The following is a 21,585-nucleotide window of genomic DNA, read 5'->3' as shown; positions in this document are numbered from 1 at the left end:
CAACTCAGAGGCAGGGGATGAGGAGGGGGAGTCTGGGAGCTGACAAGAGGGAGGCTGGGGGGTTGGGGCATGTGCAGGGGATGGGGTGTATTCTCAGCTGCTCCTCGAACTGGGAACATGAGCGAATCCCCCACTTTGGACCTGGACCTGGTTGCAGGTCTGGGCACAAAGACAAGACCTCCATGCAGAGTAGCTTGTCAGCTAAGAAATGGCTTCCAAGGACACACAGGCAGTGCCTGGTGTCATCAAAGTGATTAGGCTGACCCACAGGGACCCGGGAAGATCCCGGTATGAATGAGCCCCAGCTCAGGCTTGGCCCTGGCAAAGGCCACCGCCCTCAAGGACACGGGCTCCGAGCAGGCGGCTGACTGTGGGGAGGGGTGGGAACAGACGTACCTGCATGCCTTTGCTGCCGTCTCTCCCAGGGGGACCGGGCAGGCCCAGGGAACCCTGGGACAGAGAAAGAGAGCAACGGTCAGTGCAGGATAAAGAGCACAGGACATGCAGATTCTCGGGCTTCACCGGAGACCTACCGCATCAGATGGGGTCCGTACGCACCTGACAGCCCCACGCCCCTCCCCAATCATAGTGTGGCCCCTCCTCGCTCCAGGCTCAGAGTCACCCACCCAAAGCACAGTGTCCTCAACCTGGACCCGATCGACATCCAGCCGGATGCTCCTTTGTCAGGGGGCTGCCCTGGGCATTGCAGGATGCCCAGCATCACCCCTACGCACCAGCAGCACTCCCCAGTGCTGAAAATCAAAACGTCTCCAGATACTGCCAAAGGTCCCCGAGGGGCAAAATCGCCCTTGGCTGAGCACCAACGGGCTAGAACAGGTATCTAGAAGGATTTCTTAAGCTGAGGCACAACACATTCTTTTTTTTAAATTTAAATTCTAGTTAGTTAACATATAGTATGATAATGGTTTCCAAAGTAGAACCCAGTAATTCATCTCTTAACACCCAGTGTTCATCCCAACAAGTGCCCTCCTTAACGCCCATCCCCCCTTTAGCCCAACCCCCACCCACCTTTCTGCAGCAACCCTCAGTTTGTTCTCTGTATTTAAGAGTCTCTTATGGTTTGTCTCCCTCTCTGTTTTTATCTTATTTCTCTTCCCTTTACCTATGTTCATCTGTTGGGTTTCTTAAACTCCACACGAGTGAAATCATATGATACTTGCCTTTCTCTGACTTATTTTGTGTAGCATAATACCCTCTAGTTCCATCCACGTTGTTGTAAATGGCAAGATTTCATTCTTTCTGATTGATGAGTAGTACTTCATTGTATATATGGAGTGTGTATATGGAGTGTGTATATGGAGTGTATATGTGGAGTGTATATGTGGCATATATACCACATCTGCTTTATATATTCGTCAGTTGATGAACATTTGGGCCCTTTCCATAATTTGGATATTGTTGATAGTGCTGCTCTAGACATTGGGGTGCATGTGCCCCTTCAAATCAGCATTTTTGTAACCTCTGCATCAGTACCTAGTAGTGCAATTGCTGGGGGATCACACTCCATTCTACTGGATCACATGCAGAAGCCCATGACAGGCACACTCATGGGGCAGCTGTGGGGAAGAAGGGGGGACATGGGCCAGGCTGCTCAACTCCCACACCCATCCTGGGGAGTGCACGGTGGGGGGCATTTAAAAACAGCGATTCTGGGATCTCTGAGCTCCCATCCAGCTCGGACACCATCTGATTCAAGTCAAAGGATTCTGCCAAGATGTCCAGCCCGGCTCCCTCCCTCCGTCAATTTTCTGTGGGACACTGAGTAAGTCAATGCCGCTTTCCAGACTCTCCCATTTGTGAAATGAGGTTATTGGACATTCAACAAACATGCGAACTGATGAACCTATTAGAAATATTTAGCAAACACCGTGCTGCGCTGTGTCCTCTACCTCTACGGTCTTACGCAGTCTGCCAATGACCCCGCGAGGCAGGCCCTGCTTCTCAAAGGTGCGTCAGACGTTGTGCATTTCCAGGTTCACCTATACATTGTGTGTGTGCAAATGTGTGTCTGCAAACATGCACACACATACCAAATTTCTGAAATTTCTATGAAGTGCCTTCCACGGACTCCACATCCCTTCTGAGCCAGTGTGACACTGAAAACAGAAACACACAGACAACTGGGGCCCTGGAGTCAGACAGACGTGAGTCTGTGTCCCAGCTCGGCACCTTTCTAGCTGTGTGACCTCACACCAGCCACTCTGGAAGGCCATGTGCCACTGGCCTGTCATCTGGTGGACGAGGAGGCCAGCAGCAGGACCACCGCAAGGTGAGCGAGGGCTGGGGAAGAAAGTGCACACTCAGCTGTGGGAGCATCACTGGGCTGCGGGCGGTACACAGTCATCGCAGCTCCTGCCCGCGATCGCCGAGGGTTACATGGAACCACACCGCCCCAGGCACACTTGCAGCAGGGAAATGATGCCGTCAACCGTGTGCCATGTGTGTGCCACATCACACAAGATGTGTCCTCCCGTCCTCGCAGAGCAAGTTAATGGTGGAGACAGGGCACCTGTGCCCACACAACACACTCATCTGCTAGTAAGTGCTTGGTTCTTACGCTCAGGCCAGGAGGGTCCCGTCCTGGAGACTGAAGGGATTTGTTAGCGTGGGTGGAAGCTTCCCGAGGAGGGATGTCTCCAGGCAAGGCAGCCCGGGGGATGGAGCATCAAGGACGTAGTAGGCTGAATGCCAGCTCCTGCCACCCTCGCTTAGAGGAAGGAGGGACACTTGGGGAAAACAGCTTAGTACCTGGTGGTCTCAGTTTCACTTTCTGTATAATGGGAACAATCACAGCCACCGCAAAGTTTTTGTAAGTGTTGAATGTCTCCACAGTGCTCCCTGTAACATTTCCAAAGTTGTTCTGGGTGACACCAGTTTAATTTGTAATTAAATTGTGAGGGGGGGTGTGGGAAGGTAGGGGGTTCTTCGGCCAAATGGGTTTGTGAAATGCAGAAATACAGAGTTAAACTCAGTTAAACAGGCTCCTTTACAGCAGGCTTGAAGCCTTGACTATGCTTGCTGATGGTGGTTCTCCAGTGTCCTTGCCCACTCGATCTGGCCACAGGGCATGTGGGGGGCTGGGGTGGCTCAGGGCACACGGGGAGATGCACGTACACTTCGCTGCACCTCATCACGGGCAGAACCAAGGCCTTCACACCCTTGCGTTAAAGAATCCAGGCTGCCACTGGCAAGGCTTCCGAAGGGCTAGAAAGGAGAATTGTTCACAGAGTAGGAGGAGGAAACTCGAGACGGTCTCCAGTTGGCCAGCATCATACTTAGGTGTGGTTTGGGGAGGGAGGAGACTTCCTCATTGGTCTTCAGGTGCACGTGGCTGTCCTTGGTCGGATACAGGGGGCAGATGAGCAGTCTACGGATGCTTCACATGATGAAAGGTCATTCAGTATTAGGGACCCAGGGTTTTCTGTGGCCGCTGCTCCCTCGGAACAAGTTTGAGTCGGCGGGCACACTTTCTGGGGTCGAACTGCCGCAGCTTCCTTACGAGCAGAGGCTGCCATGACAGGCGATTTCTCAGCCACCATTTACACGTCCGCACAATGGGGATGAGGCCCTGCCTCACGGATGAGTCCCTATTTTGGAACTCAATGGTCCAGCCGTGAAGGAGGCACCCGGGATAGGCAGAAGTGGTTTCTGAGATCCCGAGCGCGGACCGAACACCCGTTAGCACCCCTCCATTAGCACTGAGAGTGGCAGAACCACCAGGAACATCACAGCGATGTTAATACCAACATAACATAACAATAAGCGACGTTGAAGAGGCTGCTACTGGCGGACAGGCCCCGCTGAGGATTCACCACATGCCGAGCACAGAGCACTTCCCTTTCAGCAATGCCTCTGACTCCTCCCGGGACGCTTCTACAAAAGAGACGCGACTACAATCTTGATTTGTTTATGAAATGGAACCACAGGGATTCTATCGTTTGTCCGAAGTTACAGCATCTGTACACGGAAGCCCATCTTTGGGCTCCAGACTGCCCCTGAGCAGCGTTTGCACGCACTGGTTCAGGGCATGTTCACAAGTGTCTTTCTCCTCACTTTTCATGGAACACATGGGCACAGAGGGCCCACGCTTGCCCAAGCCTGCCTAGCGGCTGGCATGGCTGGGGTGGGCGGGCTGAGGCAGCAGTGCCTGGGCGCCCAGCCTCGCACCCCTTCTCCAGGGACCTAGTTCCTCCCCCACGGCCTCAGCCAACCCTTACTCCCTGGGAAAGCATCAGAGCTCCTTCAACTGGCTGACTGGAGGCCGGCGCTCCGCATGAAGCCAGGAGGCTGGTGGTCAGGCATAGGGAGGCAGGCTTAGCTCCCCAGCTGCCTCATCTCCAAGACCCATGTTTTATCCCCTGTCCCATCCTGCACCAATCTGAGTGCATGGCATGTGCATTTGCAGATGGCAGGGACCCCTGCCCACTTATCTCTGCTTTTCTACAACTCTAGGGCTAAATGCAAGATTTCCCAAAAGGAGGAGTGTCAGAGAAGAGTAAGGACTTCCTTTGAGGACCTGCCCTCAATGGCGCTTCCCTCCAGAATCAGGCCTATTGTGGGAGCCGTTGCAGAGCTCACCCCAGGTGCTGGTTACCCAGTTAAGATGGTGGGTCCTTGAAAGGCCAGTCTGTCTTCTGGCTTCTGCAGCTGAAGGCAGGGGAGGGGTGTCTGGGTTGGCTCCTACCTCAGGAATAAAGGGGAGGAGGGTAGTAGGGCATTGGAGCTCCCAGGACCATCTAATAAAGGGAGCCAGGGAGGAGACCAGAGACAATGCCAGAGAGAACTCCACAGAGTTCTGGAACTTTCCCTCTGCCCAGTTGTCACATTAGCCCTGGTGGTGCCTTCCAACAGATGCCCAGTAGATGGCTCTGGGTGAATCTGTCTCACCCACTAGACAGGAGCTCCATGAGTAGGGGTGTCAGGGCATCAGCATCTCCCTGTCAACACTGCCTGCTTGGCACAGGACCCCACCAGTGCTGTGTGCTTCAATCCCTTCCTAAGCTCTGTGGGCTTGTAAGGGAGACAGTAGGGAGGCCCTCCTACTTTAAAGTTAGGCTTGTGGGTAAGAAAACCCCAGGGGCGCAGAGGACAGCAGGTGTAGAAAACCAGAGCCAGCAAACTGTGGTTTCAAACCCTCCATCACTTAGTACAGATGGTCATGGTCTAGTTCGTGAAATGCTCTGATACTCAGTCTTCGTGTATAAATAGGGATCACAAATCTAGGTACAGGATTTGTGCATCCCAAGGACATGGGCAGCTTGGCAAATTGGTTTTAGGCGATTGGTATCATGAAACCAGCCACTTCTCCATGATGGGAGGGCCACCCTTGTTTTGTCATCTAAGAAACTGTCTGGATGCCTCTTTAGAGGCGAATGTTTTCTTTGTCCAAGAGGATAGCATCTCTTTTCAATCTTATTAAAAGATAAGGATAACCATGCCAACACTGCAAAACAGATTCTGAGAAATTTCCACTTGTAAATCCTCATGAGATCCAGGCATTTATCAGATGGGTTTCTGCTCTTATGAAAATTGTCAACCTGACTCAACTATTGTATGTTTTTGTGTCCCCTAAGCTTGGCCTCCCAGAACACCACCATGCCCTGTAACACACCTTCCAAAATCCCCCAGGTGGACTCCCCATCAGCTGACGGCAGCGTCTTTGCAAAGGGCAAGTTACAGCTCTGGGTCGCCTGCCCGATCCCGTCATGAAACCCACTCACTGTCTCTGAGCCCCACTTCATCATTTGTAGGATAGAGACCCACGCTGCTCTCAGATGGAAAAAGGGGTGTGGACGTAATTAAAATGACAGTTGTTTGCATTCTCCTGAGAATGAGAAACCCATTCTTAAACCGGCGGGGAGGGTCAAAAAAGGAGAAGAATGGAGATGCTCCAGGAATTGGTCAAGTCAGGTACAGGGAATGTTTTAAAGGGGATATGTGTAGCTAAGGATCCATGGTAAAGTATAACAAAAGGAGGAAAATGAAGGGAAGGAAGGAAGGAAGGAAGGAAGGAAGGAAGGAAGGAAGGAAAGAAAAGAGAGAGAGAAATAAAGAACAAGATAGAAGGGAAAGCAACAGGACTAGACCAGAGGAGAAGGGTATGAACTGGCAAGGAGCCTCTGCCGTCCGTTAGCTGAGTGGAATGAGCAACTTCCCCTCCCAGGTCGCAGCTCCTTCACCTGCGCAAAAGGTAACACGAGATGGACTGTTACCTCTGGCCCAAGGTGGTGGGTTAGATGCCTGGAGACAATGGGGAAAGGCTTTAAATGTAGGAAAACTCAGACAAGCATCAGGAATTATTATTTTGGATAAACTATCCAAACTCCCATTCTTCACCTGTAAAAAGGAAGTCACTCAGATTAAGAGGATGACAATAGATGATGTACGTGAAACCCGTTACAGGAGATAATCAGGGCTCAGGGAAGAGGGCAGGACCTTGAAGCCATGTCTCAGTGGACCTCTCTGCCCACCCCCTGCCCCGACACACTGCCTCTGTGGTCTCACTGGGAGCCCCCAGGAGGGTAACAAGGGGCAGGACACCCGCTGTCAAACCAGACGTCCAGGAATTATGTGGTTACTCACTGGGAAAAATACAGACAAAAGACAGAGAAGATACTTCCCCTGTTCTTTTGGTTAACTGACTATCAGACTTTTTTCCAAATGTTGACAAAGAGATCACTTCATTGCTAGACAAGCATGTTAGTATTACTCTTGGTTCACCTGGTAAGAGACCATAGGTCCTGTAGGTGGGGTCTGAGGAGTCCCCTGGGCAGTGGCCCTCAACGAGCGGCTCCTGGGCCAGCAGCATCAGCATTGCCTGGGCCTTGCTAGAAAGACAGATTCTCTGCCCGGCTCCCAGTCCACAGAACCAGACGCTCTGGGTGTGGGGCCCAGCACACTGGTTTAATAAACACTCCTGGTGATTCAGATGCTGGCAAGTCTGAGAAACACTGCTCAGCACTGATAAATGCCAGCTGTGGGGTCAGAAAACACGAGCACAGCTCCTGGCTCGACCACACGGAGAGAGAAACTCACATGGTTCCTGGTCACACGGTGAATACACTTGTAAAATGAGGGCAGCAGTATTTACCTCCAAGCTAAGTAGCATATCCACGAGTCCTGGCAGACCACGGTACTCACAGATACCAGGTGCTGTTAGATTCTTAGAGGCTCTACAAATTATTCTATATGAACAGAGGAAAGGAAAGGACACCCCATACCACAACACACCCCATCTGGAACACAAATTTCCAATAACACTCTCCAGGCTTTGGGAGGCCGACAGACTTACAGTGAGGCCATCCTCAGGAGACAGCGGGAGCCCGGACATTTCACAACTGCCAGCCACCCCTGGGGATAAGACCTCACCGACGGCCGGGATGCTGAAGACATCATCTGGTGTATAAAAAATGTAACACTATGCTGGTGTAATGGTAATTATACTTAATATTTATGAGCACTTTTTTTTACAAATATAAGTCTTTATTTTCATTGGGTCATTTTGTCCTTACGAGCAACTCTCTAAGACAGGTAGCATCAGTCACCAATTTATAGAAGAAGAAAGTAAGGGCTAAGGGGTTGAGGAACTGCACAATGTCACACAGCTGCCAAGTGGCCAAGCAGGGTCTGAAGCCGCCAGGCTGTGTCCAGGGTCAACGTCTTTAGCCTCCCCTGTCTCCTGCCCCATCCAACGGTCCTGCAGCCCAGCATTTGTCCTCCTCACAAGTGCTCCCCACCTCCCATACTAAGCCCTTGGTCCTGTGACTGGCCCATTAGACTTGGCAAGTGCCTGAGTGTCAGACAGAGCTGGGGAAAGGTGCAGACTTTCCTATTCCAGCTCTGCCTGGGGCTGTGAGATCCCGTGAACTCAAACTTCCCCAGCGTGTCCTTCAGCACCACGGACAGGGGCTGTGGCACCATTTTTCTCTCAGTCTTTTGCCCCCAACCCACAAGGCTACGTGAGGGCAGAGAAGCAGCTAAACTTATTTTCCCCTAAACCCTTTAATTATTATAAAAATAGAAGGCCTTCAACCACAGTTATCCAACTCGATAACCATGAATAATGCACATTAATGCAGAGGCTAACAATAGGAGATGGGGCTGCTGATTAAGCCAGCCGTGAGCAAAGAGAAAGGAACCCAGAGCTAGAGGAAATGGCATAAATATATCTTAGAAGCTTCACACATACAAACACGCACGTATAATTTACATTTTATGGCTCAGAAGCTCCACAATGCAGTCATTACATGAAATAAGCCAATTCCCACAAGGGACACGGTTGTTGAGGGTCAAGGATTCCCAGATACCAGCACTGCTTTCGGAGAAGGGTGGAAACCTGGCACTGGCCAGTGCCATGGATAACAGCGGGTCACTCTGTGACTTTGGGCATGCCCCAGACTCCCTAAGAGGCTGCACGAGGCTGATACTCAAACTCAACAGCCTGGCACACACCAAGAGCTCAATAAAAGCGGTTAGGATTCTTTCCACAACACGGCACTTTCTTTGAGACGAAGTCACTATGCCATTCCAGATAAAATCCCCACATGTTGGCCGTTGGACTGTGCATGGCTCCTATTGCTAATGCCTCCACATCCTCTAAGAATCCATGAAATAAAAATGTGCCCACTGCTCCTTGCTGTGCCACGTTTCACTTACACCAGAAACCCCACACATGTAGAAGTAGCATTGTGTGGTTTCTAGAAACCTTTCCTGGTCCCTGGTCTAGAAAGGAGGCAAGAGGAAGAAAATCCCTATGTGGAAAGGCCCTCCCTTCACCCCCCACCAATTCTGCAAGCCATTCTACAAAGATTCCATGATACGTCACCTCACAATTTCAGACAGCCTGGCCTTGAAAGACACCAAAGAGAAGAAGTAGCTCAGGGGAGGACCTGTCCTTTACCCTGGAGATAGCACACAGTGTGTCTGCCATGTTGGTGCCATTGCGACAGCTGGTCTGACTGTTCCCCACAATAAGATCGCCAGGCGCTGCCGTGAAGGCTTCACAGGAAAGGCCCTCAGTGAGCTCAGACCAGGCTTAAATGGGATCATTCCTAGCTCTTACGTGCTCTGCCCCATCAGCTGCACAGTGGCCAGTGACTTTTTTTGTGGACACTCCTCATCATCCTCTGGGCTCTCAGGTGCAAACGGTTGCCTTAATCATACCTTAAGGCTCATGTCCCTCATTTCACTGTCCCTCCCCAGTCCCAGGGTGCCCTGTGTGCCCCTAAATGGGTAGCTGTTAGGATTCTGAGCAAGCCAGAGCATATGATAAACTACCTTGCCCTCTTCCTACAGCATCTTACAGTGAAAACATCCATGTGTGTGTTTTCCAAGACTCAATGGCTTTGCCATGAATTGCGGAGAGAGGAATGGATGAGATGGTGCCCTGGGGGGCCTCCTGGCCCCATGAATGAGGGCTCGAAGGTTACTGGGTCAGAAGCATCTCTGGTATTCCAAGAGGCAGAGCACACTGGTGGATGCACAAGGAGGAAGCAGTCTCAGGGAGGAGAAACACCAAGAGGAAGCCCTGGGAACATGAGCGCAGAATCGGCAAGACACAGATGCAGGGGGAGAAGGGTGTCTTGGGGCCCCGTCACAGCAGCAGGTGTGACGTGCACTCCAAACACGTGGAGTTTATCTGCCAGCTAACGCTTGATGCTGAGCACAGCCCGGTAGGGAACAGTGTCACAACAGCATTTTATAATCAAACGTAAATTCACGGCCACTTGCATGTTTCGGACAAGATGGCATGTCTCAGAGAAGGACAGTTGGAACTGAGGACTTCCAGGTGCCCTGCCCCACTGCTGGGAGTGACTTCTTGGCAGGTGGGTCCCCAATTTCTCTCCAGCTGGCTGCCTTTCCTGAGAGGCTGGAGACTTCAGGGTCCACAGCAACGTGGAGGATGCCTCTTTGTCCTTGGGGGAACACCTGCACAACCTAGTCTTCCAGACCCAGGGACCAGGCTGCCTCTGCCAACCACTATGAACCTGGTTCCAAACAACCCTTCTTAGTTGCATCCTGATGGCCTTGGGCTCTCCCGAGTTTTCCACTCAGCATCTTATTTCTTCAGCTTCGTGATGACCCACTGCACAAACGCTCTCCTAGGACACGAGGACTCCAGGACACTCCGGCTCGTTGCTCACGGCCCCGGCATTCCCTTCAGGATGTTCAGTCAAAATTTCGAGAAGGCGACACCTCGGCTACTGGTTTGACTCAGTTTCCTCCTTTACCGAGTTTGTCCTGTCGGGTTTGTGATCCCGGGAAGATTGGAAAAAAGCCATAAAAGACAAGGAACTGATGTTCGCGTGACCTGAGCCAGCCAGCCCAATAAAACTCGGCCGAGTTTCTTCTGTTTGCTCATATATTTTTTCCGGTGCACCACACCGTGAAATCTGAGCACAAAATCCATCTGAACTTTTATTTATCGCCATATGGATTTCTGCAGAAATGCTTAAGAAAGGACTTTCTGGTCGTTGTTGTTTTTGAGTTTCTTCCCTTCTACCAAATGCTGAGTACTGAGTTGCTGACCCAAGCATGGCTCTATGGGACACTCTGCCCCAATTTCGTCCCCTACGGGTCTCAAATGCCCTTGTTACCTGCAAGGTGTGAGCAGCACTGATGAGGGGCTGTGGAGCTCTCTCCCTATGCTGTCCCTACAGTGTGCCACTCCAGGCACCCAGCCCTGCCCCACCTCCATACCCTGGTCTTGACTGACCCTGCCTGGGGCCCCTTCCACACCCCAACCCCACTCTAATTGGAGTATTAGTGCCGGCTGCTGTTCATAAAGACAACACTGGCAGGAAATGCAGCGTGTGGTGTGTCTGAGCAGCCGGAGATGCTGCCCGCATGGTCGCTCAGCAGCATCACTTACAAGGATCCATTTCGGGGCCGACCTCTGAGGGTCACCTCGCCCTGCTCCAACTGGCTCATTTCACAGCAGCAAAAATGGCTGGAGGAGCGTCAAGGCTGTCACCCTCACAGCCGTGGGCCCAGGGAGAGAACATCTGCCTCCAGGCTTCGAAGCAGAAGTACTGAGCTTGTATGGTTGGGTCTAACTTAGATAATGTGTCTGAACGGATCCTCCTGCTCAGGGAATTGGAGGGTGGATGGCTTGCACTTGACTCTTGCTAATGTTTGCCGAAGTCGTTATTTAGCAGGAGCCTGTGAAGTTCTTTCCTGGATCCCCTTAATGAACCCTCATGTCAACGTTAGGAGAGCGTGGTTCTTTCTAGTCTCTCTTATGCACAGGAGAGGAAACTGAGGCACTAAGAGCAGTGGAGACCTCCCCAAGGTTATGTGGCAGGAGAGGGGCAGCTCCAGGTTCCCAAAGCCCAGTCCTCAGCCACTGCCGTGTCCTGCCATCTGGACCCACAGCCGTCATGCCATCCAAGGGTCCGCACTCCAAAATCACGCCGCTTGGGGATTTCACACACAAACATTGTGAATGTACTATATTTAAAAGGATTTTCATTATGTTAAGACTTAGTCTTTGGTTAAATATTTACAGATGTTGTAGCACCAGGAAGAGTAATTAACAAGACATATGGAACCCCCCAAATCCCACTGCCCCAACGTGCTGGTTGTTTGCACCGCACACACGTCTTTTTATGTGTGAGCACGTAGGGCTTCCTGGCCTCTATTTCATTTGCATTATGTTGCATGCATAGCTCCCTATCGTAAGGTGTTCCTAATTCTCACTTATGCCCATCTGGCTGCTGCAACGTGATACTCCATTAGCTTGTTTCCCATTTCTCATTGCCATTGTAGTTGTCACGAGTACTTGCAAAAGACAGAGTCAGCTTGCGGTATTTTTGTTTCTGTTTCTGTCTTTCCTTTCATATGAATTGTGCTCATAATTTCCTAGACATTTTTGGGGGGTTGCATCTTCTCGCCACCGCCCCCCCCCCCAGTACAACACCTACTATCCTAGGAAACCCTTGGGGTGCTCTGCTGATGTGACCGTCCTCTGCTCCTCCGTCCCCTGAGGCTCAGACAGGGTCCTGAGCGTGTGTCAACAGCATGGCGGGTGGAGGCCACAACCCGGCTTATCTAGGGACCCGCAAGAATCACACGCTGGACCACATGGCTGTGCTCAAGCACGTGTTTCCTCCACGGAACCGGTGAACGAGCCCCTGGTGGGGGCCCCAACCCAGGTTTTAAGGCTCTGTGAACCCACCACCCTCTCTCATACAAGGTACTTGAATGCTTTCCGCTGAAGAAACACACATTACTCTTCTCTGGGTTTTGGCAATTTCCAGCAGAAGGACAAGAAAGGCAAGGAATGGATTTTTACATGTGCTTACCTGAGCCGGGGACTAAGTCAGGTGCTTTTACAGGCATGAGCAACCTCCCATGATCCCCACAACCGCCACACAGGGAAGGCACCACTGCACCCACTTTACAGAGGGGACACTGAGGCTCAGGGACACACCAGCTGAAGATCACCCAGCCTCTGCAGAGCTGGGATCCAAGCCATGTCTGCCCAGCTCCCCAAACCTGCTTTCCTTCCATCACCTGAACCCAGGTCTGAGCACAAAACCAAGACTTCCTCTTCCCTCCTTCCCCCCCAGGTGCCAGGTTTCTAAAGAAAAGACGACAGCCCCAGAACGGCAGAGATGTGCCCAGTGTCACATTAGGCAGGAGCCCTGCAGAGAGAAATTGGAGCAGATGCTCTGGCGTGCAGACACCAGAGGGCGCTGTGGGCCCAGGAACGGGACACAACCCAGTGGCTCTGGGTTCCTCCAGAGGCAGCATTTGTCCCCACAGCAGAAAGACCCCCAGGATGCACCACGAAGAAGCTCACTGGAAACTCACATTTGGTCTTGTTTCTGTTGTTTCTAAATCTTTCCACTGGTGGGGCTCACGGTCTGGCTAATGCCGCAGACTTCACCTCCATGGCACCCAGACCGACTCAGTGCCCACCCAAAGGAACCCTCATGTCAGCATCTCACTGTGCTGGTCAATCTTCTCTGCAGGGAAGAACCCAGGGCAGAGGGCACTGAGGTCATCACCCCTCCCTGCTCTCTCTGACTGCACCCGAATTGGTCCAGCCCAGCCCAGAGCAGCGGCTATATGCCCTCATCACCACCACCAAATGAGCTGGAAATTAACTGAAGATTATGGGAGTAACAGGAACAGAGCATCACCAGCTCGATAGGCACTGCATCAACCCTTTCATGTACACTGCCTCCTTCGGTGGTGGGAACCATTACCATCCGCTTCCCCCTTTCACAGATGAGGAAACTGAGGCTCAGAGTAGACCAAGGACGGACATGGGGTCAGCACGAGGTGGAGCCAGATTCTGAAGCTGGGTCTCCTCCACGCAGTCTGTGATCTCCCTACTGGGTGAAGCTGGTCCTCAGTCCTGGGTGACGGAGCCCCAAATCCATTCATCCATCCGCTCATGTGGCAAAGCCCATGCCTGATGCCAGCTGTGCCCCAGATGCTTCGGAGGTTCATCCTCCTTTCCTCTCCCTTTACGGCCACAACGCCTGGGCTGTGGGCAGCAGTTTGGGGGCATCCCCTAAAAGGCTGCCCCCCCCCGACCTTAGTCTTATTTCACATATATTAAAACACTGGGGGAGACTGACCCCAAGAACTCTCTGGTGAATATGGGAACCAGAGAGGAGATCAGCTTCCAAGACAAGGGGCAGAAGCAGTCCAGGAACATGGCACCATGCAATGGTCTAGGGCATCTGATGTGGGAGCCAAGGAGAGTCAGGAGGCCAAGAGCCGTGTGACCTTGGGCCAGTCACCTACCTTCTCTGAGAGCCAGTTTTCTCAGCTGCTGGGGAAGGGGGGCTTTAATCAGCCCTCCAGCTGCCTGCCCTTCCCTTTAGTAATAACCAGTGATTATGTTTCCCACCATCCCATTAACTTGTGACCCTGGGCAGGTCACTTGACCTCTAAGCTTTATTCTCCCCATCTGTGAAACGGGCGTAAGTAGTGCCCTCCCTAATGCACTGTCTTCATCACGAGACCTAAGGTATGGGGCACGCTGGCCCTCCTAGAGGCCAACACACATCCTCACAGTTAATTACATGCCAGAAACACAAGACACACAGCCACAATCAGAGAAATACAATCCCTGGACCCACTGGGCTCCAGTCCATCCAATCCCCTCACTCGAGGCACCTGCTATGGGGACAATATTCAAGTGCAGAAGTTTGTTGGGCCCTGTCCAAATGCATTAGTCACCGGTGACCTTCTCTGCTCTGTGGACTCTATCAGTCCCCGTGACCCACCCTGGCCCTGGCTCATCCTCGAGGGGGAAGCAGAGACTCTAAGCTGCAGAAGACAGCCCTGGGGAATCGGGCTGGGTTGGGCTGATTCCCAAGTCTCAGAGCTGCCGCCTGCAAGAGCCTTTATGCATCATCTCGTCCCACCCCCTCGCTTTTACAGATGATGAAGCAGAGGCCCAGAGAGGGAGGTGACTCACCCCAAATCACACAGCTAATATGTGGCAGATTCCAGACTCAGACTTTGCTAAAAATGTCCAACTGCAAGAGAATGTCAACTAAGGACAGAGCCAGAACTGGTAGAGTCTGTCCAGCTGCCCATCTGTCCTGCCAGCACCAAGTATGTAAGGTCTCCCCGGCTGGGACTGTGAGCTGGCAGCTTCGAGTCCTGAATGTGGTGCTGCAGGCAGGGGTCTGGGGCACCAGGGAGGTGGCTCCAGGCATCAGGAGAATAACGCTGCTCCTTCTGAGCTAAACCAGAACAGACAAGGCCCAGCAGCACCTACTGCTCAAAAGAGAAAAGAGGCCCATCACTTCCTGCCTGGGGACACCTCTCCAGCCAGAGGACGTGCTGGTCCAGGAGACGCATGTTGGTATCGCCCACCAAGCACCACCCGGGCCCAGCACCCGGACTTCAAGGGCTCCGGCAACCCCAGTCCTGATAGGAACATCCGGGTATCTTGCTAATCCCTGTGCTCTGGGCCCACAGGAGCCTGGGAAGCTGGCAACAATAGACAAAAGTGGTTACTGACTTTGAGCATCTTGCCTCCAGGTGCTGGGCTTTTAAACCACACCGGAAGGATGGATGGTGGCCGCCAGTCCCGTCTTCAGTGTCAGGACACCCAGACTGCAAAACTGGTGGCAAAGTCATGCTGTGCTGTGTACCACGCTGGCTCTCAGACTGCTCTCCTGTAGGAGTGATTGTGTGTGCACACACATGCACACACACACCCAGGGCTAGGGTCACACTGTATAGATGTTTTCCCATGTGCTTTCAAAATTAACAAAATACTATTTTCATTTTCTAGGTCATTAATCGTTGGTCTAAATGTGGTCTGGCATCCCTGAGTACCACTGCATTCTTTAGCCGTGCGGTAACTTAGTTCACCCTCCGCCTACTACACGGCACATGCTCGTGTCCAGTCTCACGACTTACACAGAGTAAAACGCGGAGTGCGAACTTCTGTGCGTCCGTGATTTATCTCTGTGGAGGAAACCTCTGGGGTGAAAGTACTTGGTAAAAGGGTACCTGCAGGGAGAGAACGGGCTGGCCACATGAAAGCTGTTTCCCCAGTAAGGGGACAGAGCGGCACCTGCTCGTACAGCCAGCCCTACGCGAGGGTGTGAGGACAAAACCATCCAGGGTCCATCAGCGGTGCATTCTGAGCCCTGCACTCTGGTGAATCATTAGCACAAATACACGCCTAGAAGTCCTGTGGCTGTCTCCTGGACGGGGCAAGGTGGGGGGCACGCAGGTACATTTTTAATGGCTGGTGCGAGTCAATGAATGGCATTTTAGTGCCACCCTGATTTTTATTTCTCCGTATAGACAAACCACTTACAAAAGCTTTCTTCAGAAGGAACCGCAATGTCCAGGATCTGTCGGGCTTTGCTTGTCATGAGGAAGTGAGAGAAGGTGCAACACCCGTATCTGGGGAGAACACGCACGCGCCCCCCCTCCCGTCCCCCCCCACCGCCCTGCCTGCCTCTCCCGCTGCTCCTCACCATCTCCCCTTGAAACTTCTGCAAGCCTCCTGAGGACTCCTCTGGTCCTTTCGCCTCACACCCATCTGGCACCTGCGACTCAAACTTGCCCAGCGTGTCTGACCGGGCAGAGACCTTCCCAAACTGCACACGAGGCCCGAACACCCTCTATTCAACGTCCTCCTTAGTGCTGCTCTTCAAAGCACTTCTGTGGCTCCGTGTCCTGCTCCCCACGGGTGCCAGCAAGCACCCTCTGCTCCTTCACGTGTCAGCCACCCACGTCCTACAGGGACGCTTCCCTCCAATCGTGCTCACTCATGCTCGTTGCTGCCGGGAAGCGCTGGCCACTGCACGTGCTCCAACCGCCCAAGTCAGGGGAGGACACGCCGAGGCTACTCGCTCCCCTCGGACTCTTACGGACGGCATGACAGTGGACCACCTCTCCCAAACCCAGGCGACCTTCCACACTGTGCTCCCCGGCCAGCTGCACAGCCCCCAGAGGAGCGATAAAAGGGACATGCTTACCTTTTCACCCTTCTCTCCATGGACAAAAGGCCCCCTGCCCTAGAAAAGGAAAGCAGGAAGCAAAGGTTTACTAGAGAGCGTCTCCAGGCATGATGTCACACATGGCATCAGCACCCCAGGGTCTCAAAGGGTCAGATGCTTTCCCGTCAGCCCTGCCCAGGAGCTTCCAGAAGAGATGCTAACCCTTACTGAGTGTTGATTCTCGTGGGTATTACCCCATCTAATTTTTCCAACAACTCAATATTATGGTACCATTATTTTTCCTTGTGAGCTCTACGGAGATAGAATCCACCTGCTGTGTAATTCACCGACGTAAAGTGTACCAGTCAATAGTTTTTAGCATATTTACAGAGCTGGGCAACAACCACCATGATCAATGTTCTAGGATGTTTTCATCAGCTGAGAAAGAAGTCCACACCCACTAGTGGTCACTCCTCGTGTCCTCCCCCCCCACCACCCTCTGTCCTGGGCAAACACGAATCGATTTCATCTCTGTAGGCTGGTCTCCTCTAGACATTTCATATGCATGTAATCCCATGACATGTGGGTGACAGCTGGCTTCACAGCCAGCGGTGATTTCTTCGCAAAGCGGTTTCAAGGTCCATCCATGCCGTAACATGTGGCAATACTCCAATTTCCTGCTGAATAACATGCCACTGGGTGAGTGTATCACATATCTTATTTATCCATTCATCACATGATGAACATCTGGGTTGTTCTTACTTTTTGGTTATTATGAATAATGCTTCTGTGAGCATTTGTGCACAGGGTTTGTTTGAGCATATGTCTTCATTTCTTTTGAATATATATCTCCAAGTGGGACTGCTGAGTCACATGGTAATTCTGTTTAACCGTTTAAGGACAGCCAGGGTGTTTTCCAAAGCAGCTGCGCCATTTTGGACCAGCAATGTTATGAGGGTCCCAATTTCTCCACCGTCCTGGTGACTGTAGGCGTCACTGTCATCACTAGCGAGGTGCTGAGGTCTCTAACCATCACCACTGAGTTACCTACTCCTCCCTTCCATTCTGTCACTTGTTGCTTCACGGATTTTGGACTCTTGTTAGGTGCCCATGTGTTTACAACTGTTATCTATGCTTGAAAGACCGACACTTTTCTCATGATCAAATATCCCTCTTTACTTCCATGAGCTTCGGGTTTTGAAGTCTATTTTTAGTCTGATATTAGCATGGTCACTCCCAATTTGTAAGTTTTCTATTTTCAGAATATGTATCTCCCATCTTTTTACTTTCAAGCTGTTTGCACCTTTGAATCTCAAGTGTCGGCTGTAGACAGGGCAGAGCTGATCTTGTTTTTATGTCCAGCCTGAACATGTTGCGTGATTACTGACACACAGTAAAACCTTGGATTGTAACTTGTTCTGCGAGTGTTCCACAAGATGAGCAAACATTTCTAATAAATGTCTGCTTCATAAACGAGCGATGTCTTGCAATACGAGTCGGACGTGACGCCAAGTGTCACATGATCACAACTGAGCCAATGGTTCTCGAAATTCGCTTTGATGTACAAGTGCCTTGGATTACAAGCATGTTTCTGGAACAAGCATGTCTCCTATCGTTTTGTTGTTGTCTCTTTTTTCCTCCTTATGACTTTTTTTGGCATTAAGTATTTTTTAGTAACATCTTAATATCTTTAATACCACTTTCACTGCATATTTTTGTTTCATTTCTTAGAGGTTGCTCTTGGGTGTACCGGGCACATCTTACCTTATCATGATCTATTTCAGACTTATACTATTTCCAGTGGGGTTTATAAACACACGGCTCTGTACACAGCTCTAGTCCCTCCTGCCCGGACCTTGTGCCATTGTCACCACACCTGTTTGTTAGATGCCCAATCAGACACGGCCGTGATGAGCAACTTTGCCCTGGTCACCCCCGCTGCATTCTGGCCTCTGTGATTCCTGAAGGGTCAGTCAGCCAATGTTCTTACGGGGCTTCTTTGTACACAGTGACTCATTTCTTTCTCTCGCTGCTTTCAAAAGTTTCTCAGGGCACCCCGGTGGCTCTGTCAGTTGAGCGACCAACTCTCGATTTCAGCTCAGGTGATGATCTCATGGTTTGTGAGATCGAGCCCCAAGTCAGGCTATAGGCTGACAGTGGTGAGCCTGCTTGGGATTCTCTCTTTGTTTGTCTAAATCAATCAATCAATCAATCAACATATTTTTAAAAGGTTCTCTTTTAGCATTCTTACTACAATCATTCTGAGACGGATCTCTTTCTGCTTACCTTGAACTGAGCTCACAGAGCTTCTTGAACAGGTACAATACTGCTTTTCACCATAATTGGGATTTTTTTCACCATTATTTCTTTGAATACGCTTTCTGCTCCCTTATGAGCATTCTGGTCCACTCCGAGGCTCTGCTCATTTTCCGCCTTCCTGGTTCTCTCTAGTCTTCAGATTACATGATCACGATCGATCTGTCTGCAAGAACGTCAGCTCTTTCTGCAGCCAGTTCAGACCTACTGTCAAGACGCTCTACTGATTACCCTTTTCATTTCAGTTCCAATTCCAGCTCTAGAATTTCCATTTGGTTCTTCTTTTTAGCAATTTCTCTTTACTTAGATTCTGGATTTGATGTGATGCTGTCATAACACCTGCCTTTCCTTCTTTAAGAATGATTTCCCTCTGGGGTATGTGGGTGGCTCAGTTGGTTGAGCGTCCAACTTTTGATTTTAGCTCAGGTCATGATCCCAGCGTTGTGAGTTTAAGCCCCACGTCGGGCTCTGCATGGACACGTGGAGCCTGCTTGGGATTCTCTCCCCCACCCCCATCTCTCTGCCCCTCCCCTGATCATGTGCTCTCTCTTTCTCTCCCAAAATAAACAACTCAACTTTAAATAAGAGAATGATTTCCCCCTTGCTCTTTAACTACCCCTGTGATGCCTACTTTGTAGGTTTTGCTTGTACATCTGACACCAGTGCCCAGTCACAGGCAGACACTGTTCCCTGCTTCTTTTCCGGGGGCCACAGGGATATCCTGGAGAACCCTACACAGTTCCATGTGGATGTGAGGAAAGAGGGGCCAGTCAGAAAGGGGAGGTGAGAGGAAAACCGGGAGTGGAAAGATAGCAAAATCATTCCTTATGGAGGAAAGAGCATGTGCACTGGCCAGTGAGAAGTGACCAGTTTGGAGACTCCTAGCTGCCCATCTGGGTGCACAGAATCAGTGGGGGAGGGGTCAGGTGCAGGATGGGGCTGGGGCCACCTCTGTGGGCCTCCCGTGCCCTGGAGAAGAGCCTGGACTCCATTCCGGGGGCAGCGTGTGGCTCGGTGTCTGGCTCCCACTAGGGGCTTGGTGCACTGTGGCAACATGCATGCTTGGGGGAAGCCCCGGGTCTCCCACATCAGCCCCGTACTCACCACATCACCTTTTTCTCCCTTGGGTCCAGGAGCTCCAGCCAACCCAGTGGCTCCCGTGTCTCCCTACAGGGGTGGAAACCAGAGAGGAGCACTGGGTCAGGCCCCCCCGGCAGGGATCCCCCTGCCCACTGCCCACTTGGCCCCGACTGCCTGACAGTGGCTGATTTCGTCACTGTCAAAATCGAGCCCCAAGTTAGGCTATAGGCTGACAGTGCTGAGCCTGCTCGGGATTCTCTCTCTCTGTTTCTATAAATAAATTAAATAAATAAATAAATAAATAAATAAATAAATAAAATAAGTAAGTAAGTAAATAAATAAATAAATAAACTTTTTTTTTTTTTTTTAAGTTTCTTTTTTAGGAATGAGGCCATGCTTCCCGTGCCCGGAGAGGGAGGAAGCATCTACATAATTTCCCCAACCTCTTAATTCCGGAACGAAGGACATTTTGAGAAAGCAAGTGGGTGAAAGCATCACGTGTTTGTTCTGGGAATGGCCCAGCCCTCAAGGAAGAGTGAGAAGCCTGGATTCAAACTCCTGCTCTGCTGCTGAACGTGAGAGCATCATTACTCTTTGGGCCTCCTCCTCCGTGAAATGGGCATGCAGTCATGAGCTCACATAAGACTGAAAGCAGGAAGGTACTCCGAAACTGCCAGAGGCCAGCCAGGGCCCCCTGATGCCATTTGTATGCCCAGTCTGTGCCCACAAGGTCCTGAGCCCTCCCAGCAGTGCACGAAGACAGGGAGGGCACGCAGAGGAGGAAACAGTTTGCAAGGGCTGAGTGTGGGAGTGGGGCCACCTCCAACTGTACCAGCAGCCGATCCAAGATGGGCTTGGGTACCCAACACAGGAAGCCTCAACCTCCTGTCTTTCTCCTCTCCTGGTATGCAGTTTCACCTGTGTCCACTCCCACCTCACACTTCATACCCTAAGCTAGTTTGCTTATGCTGTTCCCTTGGCCCGCCATGCCCTTCCCCTGCCTTCTTTACCCCGAGAGGCTCCCATGCAGCCTGCTGGACCCACGGGCCTTCTACCCTGGCTCTCCCCACAGGCGATCCCATGCATGCCTCTCTGTTGCTGGCTTGTGAGTGCTGGGGATGCGACTCTCATTCACTGGAACGTCCTGCACTAGAACGGGCCTCTCGGCACCTGGGGTCGCCAGACCGTGACTGTTGACCCGACCTGAGCTGCATGTGGGTAAATAAATGAGGCCACTGGGACCCACAGGTTTTTCCTCGCAGTCTCAGCCTCAGCCTGGGACAATCTGGCCGGTGAGGCTGAAGCCCCAGGACAGCAAATCAGCTCTGAGGGAGCGACGTGCATCTCCAGCTGGCAGTGCCCGAGTCCCTCCTAGTCTCCTCTCCCCCCGCCTCGTCCTCCCTGCTCAGGTCCCTGCCCAGCCCTGGATCTGTTCAGCCACAGCACAGCCACTCCATAAACAACACTGCTCCAGACAAATGCTCTCCGCTTCCTCCCCCGCCCCCCAGACACCTCTGCTCCTTACTTCCATCTGACAATCGAGAGGCTGAGCTTACAGCCCAGGGGGTGCCCAGTGAGGCATAAATCCCTGTGTTTCTCCTCGCGAGGACCGCCTGGCACCCTGGGCTGCCCCGAGCTGCTCTCCTTTGGCACCAGGGGAGGGGAGGAGAGCAGAGCAGGTGGGGCGTGTGTGTGTGTGTGTGTGTGTGTGTGTGTGTGTGTGAGACCATGCTCCCCAGCC

General features: G+C 51.8%; 1 protein-coding gene across 1 annotated transcript in view; it reads right to left on the bottom strand.

Moving 5' to 3' along the window:
* Positions 1 to 21,585, bottom strand: part of COL22A1 (collagen type XXII alpha 1 chain) — a 237,546-nt gene that overhangs the window by 158,355 nt on the left and 57,606 nt on the right. Inside the window, exons 10-12 of the mRNA XM_049632862.1 lie at positions 19,869 to 19,931; positions 16,488 to 16,526; positions 397 to 450 (exon numbers count right to left, since the gene is read on the bottom strand). Coding sequence (XP_049488819.1) covers positions 397 to 450; positions 16,488 to 16,526; positions 19,869 to 19,931 — 156 coding nt within the window. The remainder of the gene's footprint in view (positions 1 to 396; positions 451 to 16,487; positions 16,527 to 19,868; positions 19,932 to 21,585) is intronic.

The sequence above is a fragment of the Panthera uncia genome, chromosome F2 (genome assembly GCF_023721935.1).
Source record: "Panthera uncia isolate 11264 chromosome F2, Puncia_PCG_1.0, whole genome shotgun sequence".
Lineage (NCBI taxonomy): Eukaryota > Metazoa > Chordata > Mammalia > Carnivora > Felidae > Panthera > Panthera uncia.
The sequence above is the reverse complement of the archived record's forward strand: the minus strand, read 5'-3'. Positions and strand labels throughout refer to the sequence as shown.